The sequence below is a fragment of the Meleagris gallopavo genome, chromosome 7 (assembly GCF_000146605.3).
Source record: "Meleagris gallopavo isolate NT-WF06-2002-E0010 breed Aviagen turkey brand Nicholas breeding stock chromosome 7, Turkey_5.1, whole genome shotgun sequence".
Classification (NCBI taxonomy): Eukaryota; Metazoa; Chordata; class Aves; order Galliformes; family Phasianidae; genus Meleagris; species Meleagris gallopavo.
This window is the reverse complement of record NC_015017.2, coordinates 34,047,722-34,061,082: the sequence shown is the minus strand read 5'-3', so window position 1 is coordinate 34,061,082 and position 13,361 is coordinate 34,047,722. Positions and strand designations below refer to the sequence as shown.

At 39.9% G+C, this 13,361-nt stretch overlaps 1 protein-coding gene across 2 annotated transcripts; it reads right to left on the bottom strand.

Annotated features, from left to right (window-relative positions):
* Positions 1 to 19: 19 nt before the first annotated feature.
* Positions 20 to 13,062, bottom strand: UBXN4 (UBX domain protein 4). 2 transcript variants are annotated; one of them, XM_003207722.4, is made up of 13 exons: positions 12,903 to 13,055; positions 9,276 to 9,378; positions 8,421 to 8,449; positions 7,461 to 7,579; positions 6,736 to 6,895; positions 5,950 to 6,052; positions 4,557 to 4,611; positions 4,236 to 4,400; positions 3,359 to 3,486; positions 2,333 to 2,435; positions 1,856 to 1,987; positions 1,332 to 1,540; positions 20 to 652 (listed from the first exon to the last, which is right to left on the bottom strand). In XM_003207722.4, exons 2-13 carry the CDS (start codon positions 9,353 to 9,355, stop codon positions 514 to 516), a joined length of 1,422 nt encoding a protein of 473 aa, XP_003207770.2. In that variant the 5' UTR covers positions 9,356 to 9,378; positions 12,903 to 13,055; the 3' UTR covers positions 20 to 513. The 2 variants fall into 2 exon arrangements, with proteins under 2 accessions (XP_003207770.2, XP_031410123.1); XM_031554263.1 differs by lacking the exon at positions 1,332 to 1,540 and having other exon boundaries at positions 12,903 to 13,062.
* Between the last annotated feature and the right edge of the window lie 299 nt (positions 13,063 to 13,361).

Sequence of the window (13,361 nt, the reverse complement as noted above, 5' to 3'; positions counted from 1 at the left end):
TTACAAGAAAAGACAGCTATGTTTTCTGGAAAATAGTTTATTGAGTGCTTGGGGAATTAAAAACTACAAGGTTTTGCTTGCAGTTGCAGAAGCAAGAAAAAAGTTAAACATAAATTAGTTACCTGATTTGCTACTTATAGTGCTTCTGACACCCTCATTTTAAATCAGTCATTCCCTACTATGGCCTTTATATTAATACCTGGCGCTTAAATTTATGTAGCAGAATATTTAAAGATTAAAAAGTGCCTTACTAATGGCAGTAGGGTAATGAGTATGAAAGCTGATGGAGATTTTCAATCTTTTCAACTCTTGACTTCTTAAGCCACACCTACACCCACTTGATTGTTCTGAAATAGGCAACTTTATTCCATCCTCCTCCACTGTAGGAATAAGAATTGAGTAAGTAATTCAGTTGGTGCGAAAGAAGCCCCACTTCTCCAGAAGCTTTAGTTGACTTAAATCAAATAAGGAAAAAAAAAAAAAAGCCTGACTCATTACTGCAGTTACTCAAAACTACATTTGTTGTGTAGAATTTCCATTCCAAGTATTGTTTTCATCTTCTCCATCATCTTGAGTCCTCAGTCTGTATATTTTGCCTTCTTTTTTGAAGTCTTCACCTCGTTTTTCTGTTACTCTTTTCCTGACAGTTTGCCTAGGGTACAAAAGGCAGCGTGTAAGTAGAGCATCCTTCCTTCTCTTATCCCCAAAAATAGGTTTCCTCAGCCCTTTCTTTCCCTGGGAAACAGTACCCAGCTAAAAACATGGCATTTAGTAGTCAGACAAACAGAACTTTGGTTCTCCTGGCACTGAGGTGATACATGTCTACTTCATTTGAAATAGCTCCTTGTATAAGAGATTTTTCTCCAACACAGAACCTCAACTCTCTGATCGACTTCAGTTGCTCATGTTCCTTGTGTAACTACACCATGAGAGAACTTTACATCTTCAAAACTTACATTTTCAAAATTTTTATCTTCCAAACAGTATCAGCTCAAGTGAAACCCATATTCATAATTACAGCTGAATTCTGTGTTCATTAATGGCTGCAAAACCATGGGATTTTTTTTTGCCTACACTGCAGTTGTAAACTGAAGCAAGCAGTAAAGGGCTTGCTTAATCACACAAGTACAAAGCAAGATAGCTTAATCAGGGCTGAGATGCAGTTTGCCTGCCCCCAGCTTATCCTTTAGCCGCACGGAAGAGTGGTTGCCTGAAACTGCAAGGACAGAGCAACAAGTATAAAAGAACAGATATGGTTCAGTTCAATAATCTAACGCTAAAACAATTCTAGCAAGCACTTAGAGACAGCTAGCATAAACAGCTTTGATTACCTGCTTTGCTCAACATTGTTAGAGTTTGAGGGATTCGAATGCTCTTGCTGATGGACTGTTCTCACAGTAGATTCTGAGGGGGGTGGACTCGTAAACAGAAAGTTGCTAATAAATCTCCAAACTGCTAGGAGGGGATAAAGTATCGTGCCCAAGAACTTCCACAGGTCACCGCCTGAAGCCTGGACAACAGAAGTAGCAGGTCTTCCTGCCTGGATACGAACACCAAAAGCAAACTTGTCAGCTATTAAAGCTGTACTCATTCAGGCAGAGTATTTCACACGTAATTTAGAAGCAGCTCAACAGACACTAGAAAAGACCATATTTGGTTCCACAATAAACAAATATCTATGTCAATCCCTTTCCTAATTAGTCCAAAAAGAAATTATACTAATTTTGCAATATGTCTTAGAGACAGCAAAGAACAAAATTCAAGCAAGTATTATAATGGCTGACCAGAAGCACCTGTGTAGTAGTTGATGTTTGTAGTTAGATGAAGAACAAACCAATCCCAAAGCAACACCTACCGGCAGCAGCACTACGGAAGCACTGGGTGCTAACTCTAACTCCAGTAATTTCTTTCCATAATCTTCTTTGGTAAATTCCCTTCTGGGAAACATTGTTGCCAGAGAAAAATTGCCATAAGCATTACCAACCGTCTGTGAAAGTACAAAGAAAACATTTTAGTTATAACTGCTCAATTTCCACTTTCTAAACAACTGCGGAGCTGCCAGCTGAGCATGCATTGCTTTACTGACTAAGAATTCTTATCAAAATTACAATGATCTTCATATGAAGTAAGAGATACGAAAAGTTCTGCTATTCAAGTTCCGTGCTGCAGCTGTACAAAGGCAGTTGGTGGCTCTGGAGAATGCTGCTAGCCAAAACTCACTTCAAATTAACAAAAAGGAAAGCAGCTAACAACAATTCTGCCATGTTCAACTACTTGCTGCTACATTAATCTGTAATTAGCATATAGCTGAGAATATGAAACACCGATTTACCTGTGCAGCAAACTGCCTCGCTTCTTCCAGCCGTGCTTCAGATGGGAACTGGTTAGTAAAGGAAGATCCATCTGGAAGGCGGAACTGAATCCTGGCTATTGCACTGTGGGACATTCACCGTGGTCAGTTGGTATATTAACAATTACAAACACTCCTGGGGCTTTAGCTTGGCAGTATTCAGGTGTGGAAGGGAGGGGCAGCCATCTTATTTATGGCAGTTCAGATAGCTTATGGATTTGGACTCGCAGTTGATACCCATCTTCTTCATATACCACCATGCATCTCTGCATTTCACCAGACTCATCAGTATTCAAACAAGATGCTTGTATTAATCACACATAACAAGGAATATATGAATGAAATATAAACCACACATATTTTGTGTAGCCTGCATTACTTCTATTGGATTTTTTGGGAGTTATACTATGAGGGCATAGGTATTCACTCTAACTTGGCAGGTAATGCTTCGTTCAGCTACCTAACTGGTTACTCCTGCACTGTGCCCTTTCTGCTAGGGTTTTGATTCACAGTGGTTCAGTAACTATTTAAGGCCTCCATAACTTAGGATATTTTCTGAAAAAGCAGCATCAGGCAGAACAGAAGCCATGTCTGACTCTAATGCTGATGTGCATAAACAAGCCTTGCTGAATCCAAGCCAGTTGTGCACCCAGAGAAACACCTGGATCGTTACCACATTCTCCACCGTAGTTCTGACATAACCACCTCATCTAGTTCCTTACCTAGCCCCATCATACCTGGTATTCAAATCAAAGATCAGGAAGTGAATGTATCATTATCAGGAATGTCTAAAGGATGCAAGTTATCTGAGAACACAACATTAATGGAAATAGCTATGAGTTAATATTACAAAAGAAAGCTAATTTTTATGTTAATATTCAAACACACCAGCATAGCATCAGTTAATAGGTTAGACATACTATTAAAATTTCTTAATGCTTATGCAAAGATTTTTTTTTTAACCTTTCTTCCCATGAGTATACATCTGCTTTCTCTAAAACAACTCACCTTCGCTCCTTTTGAGATGCTTCTTTTCTGGCTTCTATTTCAGCCTGTTTAGCCTGAAGAGCTGCAGCTTTTGCAGCTTCTGCTTCTTCCTTCGATTTCGCAAAGCGAGCTGCTCTCTCAGCACGATCCTTAGGAAAGACCAAACATGAACCTTCATTTTCACTATGAACCTCAACTTAATACTCATAAAAACCTCAGTCTGTACTGAGAACCCAACTGCTCTAAGTAGGCAGCACAGAGGAAAGGCAGTGATGCTGCAAAGCTGTATTCATTGCCAAACTGCACTGTCTCTTGTCATTAGGAAAGATAAAATACACTTTTCAATGAGTTACTTCATCCAAGCAGTCAGATATCCTTCCCATGAAAGTGTAACTTTCCAGTGAAGAGAAAGGGAAAAATCTATGACAAGTCATATTGCTGTAGTTCTGCATGTTCTAGGCAAAACTTGGAAACAAAGAGGAATTTCAGCTGTGAACTGTTTATATGCATATATAAACACCTATAAATACAAACTTAAAAAAAAAAAACACCTCCATTTTCAAACAATTAAATATTTCCTGGGCTTCCATTTCAGATCTCAATTTGAACTGCAATTCTTTTTTTATGTTTACTGATAATTCATCACTGGGTTCAAGCTACATAGAAAAAAGCTACTGTATTAATTCTCACAGATATCATCATTACGCATATAAAAGTAGAAGCTTCACAGCAAATGCTACTAAAATGCACAAGTTGTCGCCATGCAAAGCCACAGAGTTCCAAACAGAGAAACTGAAAATTTTTCAACGTTTTACCACATGAGAAAATTTATCCTGTTAGTACTATCAGCCCTTGTAAGAAAGAAGCAGCAAGCTGTCATTCCAAACGAAGAAATTACCAATGCAATCTGTTGCCTGATACGCTCTCTAGCTGCCTTCTCTTCTGCCTTCTCTCTGTTCCTTTCCTCTAGCATTCGTTTTGTCAATTCTTCTTCCTGACGTCTTTTGTACTCCAACATTTCTTTGCCAGTTTTTCTCCGTTCTATTTCTTTCTTAATTTCTTTCTGAATAAACAAGAGAGAAAATAAAAATGAGACCACAAAAGTGCCTTGGGTAAGTGGTACGAGACTGAAGTATATTTGTTTAAAAAGCAATTAAGCATTTATTCAAATATGGGTGTCTAAATAAATACTGCAAGCAGTTCCACATTTTTGTTTTACCTGTTCTTCTTCTTTCCTTTTCTCCTCTCGTCTTTCTTCAAGCTTTTTTGTGATTCTAAATTTAAAAGCAAAGGAAAAAAGTCATAAAATGGCATTATCTACTATTAACATTTTTACTTTTAATGAAGCATTTCCCAGCACAGAAGAATAAAACACATGAAAGTGAAGAGGAACTGTAACACACTGCTAACAGCTACTGTAAGAGTAATAATTCATTCACGTGTGGCTGTACCATCCACAACAACACGAGGTAGTGATTCAGCACCTAGCCTGCAGTTTTTAATGGTAGTTTTAACATATTTCTTCTTTTCTGTTGACTAAATGAAGAACCTTACATATTCTTGTTGTTTGACATCTTGTAAGACATACAATAGGCAATACTGTTGGTAAACTATGGTAACAGAAACACTAATCTCAACCTGTTCTCAATTATTTAAGCCATCTGGTTTCTCCTGCACATCACTTCCTAAAATGGAAAACAAACAATATATAGCAAGTACTGATATAGACACACGTGTTTGTCCCATTTATCCAGACAGGTGCTTTATGATAAGGACCAATGCACAAAATTTGCACTGTATTTTTAAGTCTGGGAAGAGGGCAGGCATGACCAAATGCCACGCATAGTCAGACAGGAAGAATTTTTTGTTTTTGTACAGTAGCTGCCGTTATGCTTTTTAAAAGAGAAATGCTAACTACCACATGGCTTTGCCTCCTTTTTTATTTTCCTGATAGAAAATATGCTGTACGTTTATGCAAATATGGTGCAATTTAAGATTCACATATATTTTAAAAATGAATCTTATATCTACATTAAAATAGTGACTTTCTTATCAGTCTTGTCTTTTTAATACCATACTTTTAATACTAGATTGCTTATTGGACCTTGCTACAGTTCATTGATCAAATAAAAAGCAGAAGAGTCACAAAACAGAATTCCTCTGCCTTTTGCAATATGCCTGGACTGCAGTCACCGAACAGACAAGAAAATGAGAGGACATCTCTGTAGAAAACCTAGATTAGCATTTCTAAACTAGTTTCAATGCTTCCAGTACAATATTTTAACTCCTTCAAAATCTTTGCAGAAAGCATATTGTCTGAAAGAGATCAAAATAATGACATCATATGAAAGTAATGGCAATCTTCTTAATTTTCCAGATTACCTCCTTATCTCAGGGTATGGGAAAAATTAATTAAAAAGCTGATTTTTGTGTTCCTCCAAGTATTAATCTCAGAAATCCAAACAAAAATAAGCCCACATGAAATGTCTGCCAGATGACAACAGAATCAGCACCAAAATCCTGTAATTCAGCCTGATAAAAAAAAAAAAATAACAGAACTACATCCTCAGAAACAAACACAATACATTAAATAGCCTACAAAGAAGAGTTACCTTTCTACTTTAAGTGCAAGATCATTCACAGGCTGAGCATTGCTCACTTGCTCATCTGAAGACTGAGTTGCCTCCTGGCTTGCCTGACTTGAATTTGCTCCATCTGCAAGCGATTTACAAGAAAGTAATGCATGAGAGAAAAGTTAAAGGTATATTTCTTAATACAAAAATATTAATTGTTTACTATTAGCCACAATTGGCAGAAACTAGGATATCTCCAGAAGAATCATAGAATCAATCATAGAATCACTCTGGTTGGAAAAGACCTTAAAGATCATCAAGTCCAACCATGACCTAACCACACTACCGTAACAACCCTCCACTAAATCACATCCCTGAGCACCACATCGAAATGGATTTTAAACACATCCAGGGATGGTGACTCAACCACCTCCCTCAGAAGCCTATCCCAGTGCTTAACAACCCTTTCAGTACAGAAGTTTTCCCTGATATCCAACGTAAACTTACCCTAGAAAAAAAGAAAGGAGGTCCTGCTATTCAAATTTTTTATTTTCCCCTTTCCCCATTTGATTTCAAGTTACTAATCCAGAGGAGCCTTTTCAGCTGAATCCTAAACACTGCTTTTTTTCCTATTACAAACCACGTATTTCTCACATTAGAACAGCACAGAATGACAAGTTCTGCAAGAAGCATCTGGTATGTTCCAGTTTTTCAACAAGTCCACTCAATATACTATCTTTTATGCAATATTAGATAGCAATTAAGACAAGGAAAAATATTTAAAAGCAAACCAGCTAGCATTTGTGTTAACAAGTTGGCCATTACCATCAGAAGGTCTTGTTTCAGACATAACAGACTGAGGAGAGCCACAAGGATCTGCTGCAGTGCACTGCATGTTTTCTGGAGCACCATCAGATGGAGACGAGGGGCACGAAGCAGAGGACTGACATGGATTTTCCAGAGATTGCCCTTTTTCTGCGTGCATCTAAGAAATTGGGGGGAACAAGTGAGAGTATGATGTTCTCCTCAGGTTCAAACATCAAGGCTACTGAACTGGTTTTGGAGACTCGGTCCTATTTAAAATATAAAACTAAAATTATCCCACACTGTTGAATCTGACACAACCATATATACCTTTTTCTTAATTATAATCTTAGACTCACATTCCCAGTGATAAAACTATGCTTACATTATATTTTGAAGCATATTTTTATAAACCCACATTATAAAACAGTATTACAAAATCACACACAAATTACTGAAAGAGTAGTTGGTGTATCATTCAAGTTTAGGCTTCCTGACACGCCTCCTTTCTGTGGGTGTTACACAAATGATTAAACAATCTGTGAAACAAAAGATAGCACAGCATTTCTGCACAGGACTTTCCCACCCATTCAACATCATGTATTGAATTTAAACTTGCTGATTTTGTTGACGGAGGGAGATAAACACAATAATTCATATTTCTCCAAGGAGTACATTAAGGGCCTGTCTTAAGCATGTGAGCATACCCATCTCAGTCTGAAAGATCCACTTGTCACAAGCATTACCTGTTTCACTTTATGGATTCTGGTAACAAGCTCTTCAGCAGAAACGCTGCCAGCAATTACTTCCAAAGGGATTCCATTGTCTCCTATAAAAAAACTGGATGGAACGCACACTACAGGATCTGCACGGCAGCAGTTAAGGGCAATGCCTGACAACAAATTTATAAAGTAATGTTATAAGGAAAAGCAGGAATCTGAGGTCCTGAATGTCTCTATTCAATATTCTATCTCCACCTGGTAGCCAGTTGAATACATCAGGGGAGGAAGAAAAACAAAGCTACCAAATATGCTGGAAAACATCCCATACAACTGATTAGTATTTCACCTTTTCCTGGAAATTGTTTGAGCAGTTGAGCAAAGTTTTTTTCTCAGACAGACACACCCAACTACCAATTACTCTTTGATTTGAAAGACTTCATGTTTGTGCAAGATGACTTCTTATATAGGTAATACTGAATGCTTTACAGCGCTAAGAAAACCCAAGTACTAAATTCTTTTTCAGCATCAGACAGAATTCCTGAGCTATAAGGAACAACCTATTTAAGGCAGGGGAAGCTTACCTAACCTCATGCCTGTGCCTCTGCCAAACCCAACTCACTACTTGTTCCTCCTCCTCTCTAATTCTGAACTTCAGGTAACAGTTTAGAGTTTGGCTTTTTTTGTTTGTTTGTTTGTTTCTTAATGCTGATTAGTACCAATGAGTTATTCTGCTTACAGAAGGCTTTGGGAAACCTTCTATTAAGAGAACTGCACAGTATTGACATTAAACAAACTTGCTCACTTTCTTTAAGAACTAATGGTAAGCTGAATATGGAGATGATACAATTTAATAACAGCTTATTATTTATTTTTGTGCAATAAAATAATTTTTTTAATAATATTGTTTATATTTAAGAACAGCCTTAACTTTTAGAGAGAAATTCTCTGTAATCACAACATAGCTAAATTGTATTCAAAGGATACAAATTTGAGAAAACTGCAGGCAGGCTTCACTGGTAAAAAGAAAAGATTCATGTTGAGGAAGAGCAATCACTTTGCAACAACTTTAGATTAAGCCTTTCATCATAAAAATAACTGTTCTACCACCACACAAGGAACTATTTAAATACTTGAGAGAACACTAAAAGCAAACTCACATTGCATCTTCTCATTATAATTTTGCATAAGTGTTATCAATCCCTGCTGATCACAGTTGACTGCAGTAGATTATTTATGGAAGCAGTGCTAAGAAGCAATTGAGGAAAGAGACATCTAACCCACTGAGTGCAAACAAGGCAGTGTGTCTTCTAAAAGGTCTACAGAGCCTTTTAAAATAATGCAACTTCTGGAAACATCAGCACACTTTGCTCACTGGAACTGAAGTTCTTATTCTAACAAAATTGAGTAATTTATCCAGAAGCCTCAATGCTTCTGTGCTGTGTGTTACAAAGGAGAGAATTTCTCTAGGGCCTTACAGACCTATCCTGCTGAACAAAGGATTGCCTCGAGTGTACTTGCATTTTGATTCCACATTATTTTTGCTTGGCTTTCTTTGCATCTTTTTCTCTTGAAAGAGAACATCCTCAAGCATTCTTTTACTAATGCCAGTAGGAAACATGCAAAAAATATTCTGCACAACATTGCAGTACATGTGCAAATTTCCAATTTTCTCAGAGTCCGGTGGCTTCAGCAGCACTGATCTCACTTCTGTTCTCACTTCTGTTCTCAAGCACTGTATTTAGACTACCCCCAGTGCAGGGAGAGGACTTCACATGCCTCATACTTCCATCATCATCAATGAAAGACTGTATAAGAGACAGAATTAGAGTTGAATCAAACCTTTTGGTGTCGATTTTAATAGCAACAAAGCCATCGGAGGCAGCCTCGGTCACCTGAGCGTCCTCCCACCTTGCAGCCATCTCAGCAGACTGTTCATCCTCACCTGCAAACACAACATCCATGAAGCTGAACAAACGACCGCTTCTGACTTCAGCTCTGCTTCAGCTGCTTGAAATCGTTGATGAAAGAGACTCTCTCAATTATTTTCAAATCGGTTAATCTTCTTTTCTTTCCTATAATCTGGAGGTAATTCACTCAGCTGATTCATCTTGCTAACATGCCAAAAAAGGCAAATACACCAAAAATCCTTGCAAGACAGCAAGCACATAGCTTGCACACTCATTCAGCTGCATGGCAAGTTAGTCCAGGGAAGCAGACGGGACTGGACCACACAGATGGAACAGGGATAAAGGAGCAGGAACTGATGGCAGCCTGGGGATTGGCTTGATTGCACCATCTCATTGCACAACTGCCCATGGGCTGCATTTTCACGTTACAGGGAGCACCTTTATGCTTTCATGTCCTGTTTGCTATGCTCTTGTAATCTGCAGGGAGATCCCACAGCAGTTGGAATGAACCACTGCTTCTCCCTGCCACTGGGCTTGACCTGCTAACATGCTATCAACTGCTTCCTAATAAATTTAAGTACATATTGGTACAGCAGCTGCTAATGCAGGTAAAACTACACTTTTCACCTCTTATAAAAACATAATTTAGTACACAAGGCTTCAGAATTTGATAATTAAAAAAAAAGCCTTTCTTCACAGATTTATTGCTTTTGTGCTCTAGTTCTTCACATGAACAGTAACAGTGGGAATGGAGGAAAAGGAGTCAGGAGCACCCAGGAATAGAAGAGCAACTATGTAAGTAAGGGAAACTGAAAAAGGAGCCACAAGTTCACAACTGTTACTTTAATCAGTTTTGTATTCTAAAGCACTAGTTTAGTTTAGGGATTTGGGTTAATCAATAAATTCAGGTGAATGTTAATCAGTTTTCCACAAGTGCACCAGCCTACAAGTATTTGTTTATCTTTAATTTCAGTTATTTCCTATCAGCTTGGAACTGACTGCACTCTCAATGAAGAGTTACATACTGGCTTCCTAGTATAGAAGCCCATTATTCAACAACAACAACAACCTGTTTCATCCCAGTCACTATTTCACACACTATCTTTTACTCATGAATGACCAGGAGTCCCCCCCCTGTGAAGCCTTGCTCCCTTAAGGTTGGGACTGGTTGCAGCGCTGCTCAGAAGGAAACAAATACAAGTGTTTTCCATCTGTACGTATTGATTTTTCCCTAGAAGCGTTAATCTCTGTTCCTGTCAGCCTATACACCCCAAGTTCACATTTAGGATATTTTTAGGGAACCAAGGGCAGCGGGTGGCTGCAGCTGTTCTGCCCAGTGGTGCAGCCTCTCCCCCCACATGCTCGGATAGAGCCGCTGTGCTGCACACACTTTCACATGTGCTCATCCGATTAGGCTACTAAAAATACCTCAAGACTTGCCTAATGGTAACTTTTCCAGACAAACAACTGCTGCAGTTGGCAAAAGAATGCTGAAGGACAAAAACAGGTCAGAGATTATTCACCGTGCAGTCTCCAAGAGCTGTGATCCAGGAAGGAAAACGCTGATAAATCACCTTCTGAAACTGTACCTCATGAAGCACTTTAGCACAGGGACTACCACAGAATAGCTACTTGGGTATCTTTTTGTTAATAACCCTTTCCCACTTGGGAGTTCACGTTCATTTATCACAGTAACTGTATCCTGAAAACGAAATGTGAAAGGCATGGAGAAAGCTGAGAGGCCGCAATCAACATGACTGGCAGAATTCAGATCTCAGCAAAACACCGAGTTATTACGACTGCCTCAGATCTCTTGTTCCCAAGATCCTCAGATTTCCCACACATAACTTGACTTCACTTAGCAGCAATCAACGAGCTGCACACAACTCTCAGTCACACGTGCCAATCTCTTCACTGTGGTCAGGTCAAGTGAGAGCTCCGCACGGGGACAGGTATCCATCACCTCCCACGGGATTCAGGTCACTGAAAAGACTTCATTGCAATGACTGAGTTCCTGTAAGAGGAATCTATTCAAAACCACCCCAGGTTGCCAAAGGTCTTAATTCCCCTATTCCTCAGTCCTAAAATAAAACAGGCAAATCAAAACTTCATAGCAGGCATCAGGGACAAATGTCTCCCTTACAGAAGGAGCTGTCTGGCTGCTGCTCATAAACGTGCATTTCCTAACTCCTCAGTGAGGGCAAGGATTGCCCATTCTGGAAAAGGCAGCAAGTTGGAATACGGGGCTGCTCACCTCCTCCTCTTGTTACTTCACATGTTTAACTTGAAAAGTGCTTGGATACAGCTTGGCAGGAAAGCACTAACAAATGACTAGCTGATTGCAAATCGCTCTTTTGTTAAAGAACAAAAAATCCTAAAAATGAAGTTATAAACAAAGGGCTGTTCCTACAAATGTTCCTAAAAAGAAACACAAGCACTTTAGCTGGAAGTGCTTTTTCTCTACCCCACAGTCTCCTCCTTTTTCACTTCTGAGAAGGCACCTCTTAAAACATAGCCTGGTATTTTCATTATTAGAACACGCCTAACTTTTGGAAGGAAATAATCTTAACCAGCCCCATCGAACAGAGGAGGCATCCAAGGAAGACAATTAACTTCAGATTAAATATCACAAGACATCAAAGGAGTCTCCTAACTGTGCAGGATGGAAAGCCATCTACAGAACTCTATCAAGAAGATAGCAGAGACATCCATGAGACGTGCTAGTGCATGTAAGATCCCAACTAGAACTACGCCAGGAAGGTTTAAAACTACACTACGAAGTCCATGAACAGAAATGCTGAAAAAAAAAGCTGGTTGAACAACTCGCAACTGCAGTTGCGAACACTGCCTCATTGTTAAGCTAAGCAGCCACGTTACAGCTTGCCTGTAGAAAACAGTCTAGAGTCAGAAGAAATAATCCAGTTCTTCATTCCTGGTGCTTGTCCAGAGAAGTGCAGCAAACTGGAAGAGACGGACAGGCAGATGGTAGTAGGAACCAAATAAAAAGCAGTGAACCAAGCAGACTTCAATTATTTTGGTCAAGAGTGAATCTAGTAGCTCACACTACAATCACAGTTGATTTGTATTTGCTATTTATCATTTTTACAATTTATTAATGTTTTGTCCCCCCATAGATCACTGAGCAAAGTGCACAAAGCACCTCCAAGGAACACTTCTGAAAGCACCTCTTCCTGCTCGGACAGCTGCTTTAGGAATGCCTGTCCTTCATTTATGTCTACGGGCCAGTCTGCAGCATGAAGATTCAACATCACCACCATGCGAGTGGTGGATCAAAGCAAGGCTACATCCCTGCAGTCACACACTTATCGCCAGCCTGAGCACCTGTGCATTCCCACACCTACCCGGTCAAATCCACATCCAAAAGAAAAGGACGGTTCTGTGCAGTTCTTGAGCTGCATGAAAAAAATACTGTAAGTTACGGCACTTGCTTCTCAACTCCCAGTGCACTGCATCAGGTTCAAAAGTCACAGGTTCTGAACGCAACTACAAATCTTTAAGAATGTGAGACGTTTGAGAAATCCAACAGAACACGTCTAACCTGACGATGTGGAGCACTGCAGAGCACCTGCCTTCTTCCTGCTTACCACCTGGCTTTGAAGTTACACACAACACGTCGGTACCCAGGAAGGCAGTGTCAGTTCTGAAGGCAAACACGCTGAAGAATGCTTAAGGAAAAGGCAAATAAACGAACAGAGCTAATAACGGCGTGTTAAAAGCCGTTCGGCACAGCTGCCATCACGTTATCAGGACTTTCAGACGCTCGCAGCCCGTGTCCCCAGCCGGGCTGACGGCGCTCCGCAGCACGGGACAGCCGCACTGCAGCTGCTCCTCCTCGTTCCTCTGCACAGAGCGCAACGCGCACCGAGTCAGCGCGACTTCACTTCCTCCAACGGCCCGTCGGTCACACGACAAATAGCCCGAAAGGGAAAGGAAGCTTTGCGCCCAAACGGCCCCCGCAGCCCCAGCGGATCGAGCGCGGCGCTCCACGCGATCAGCG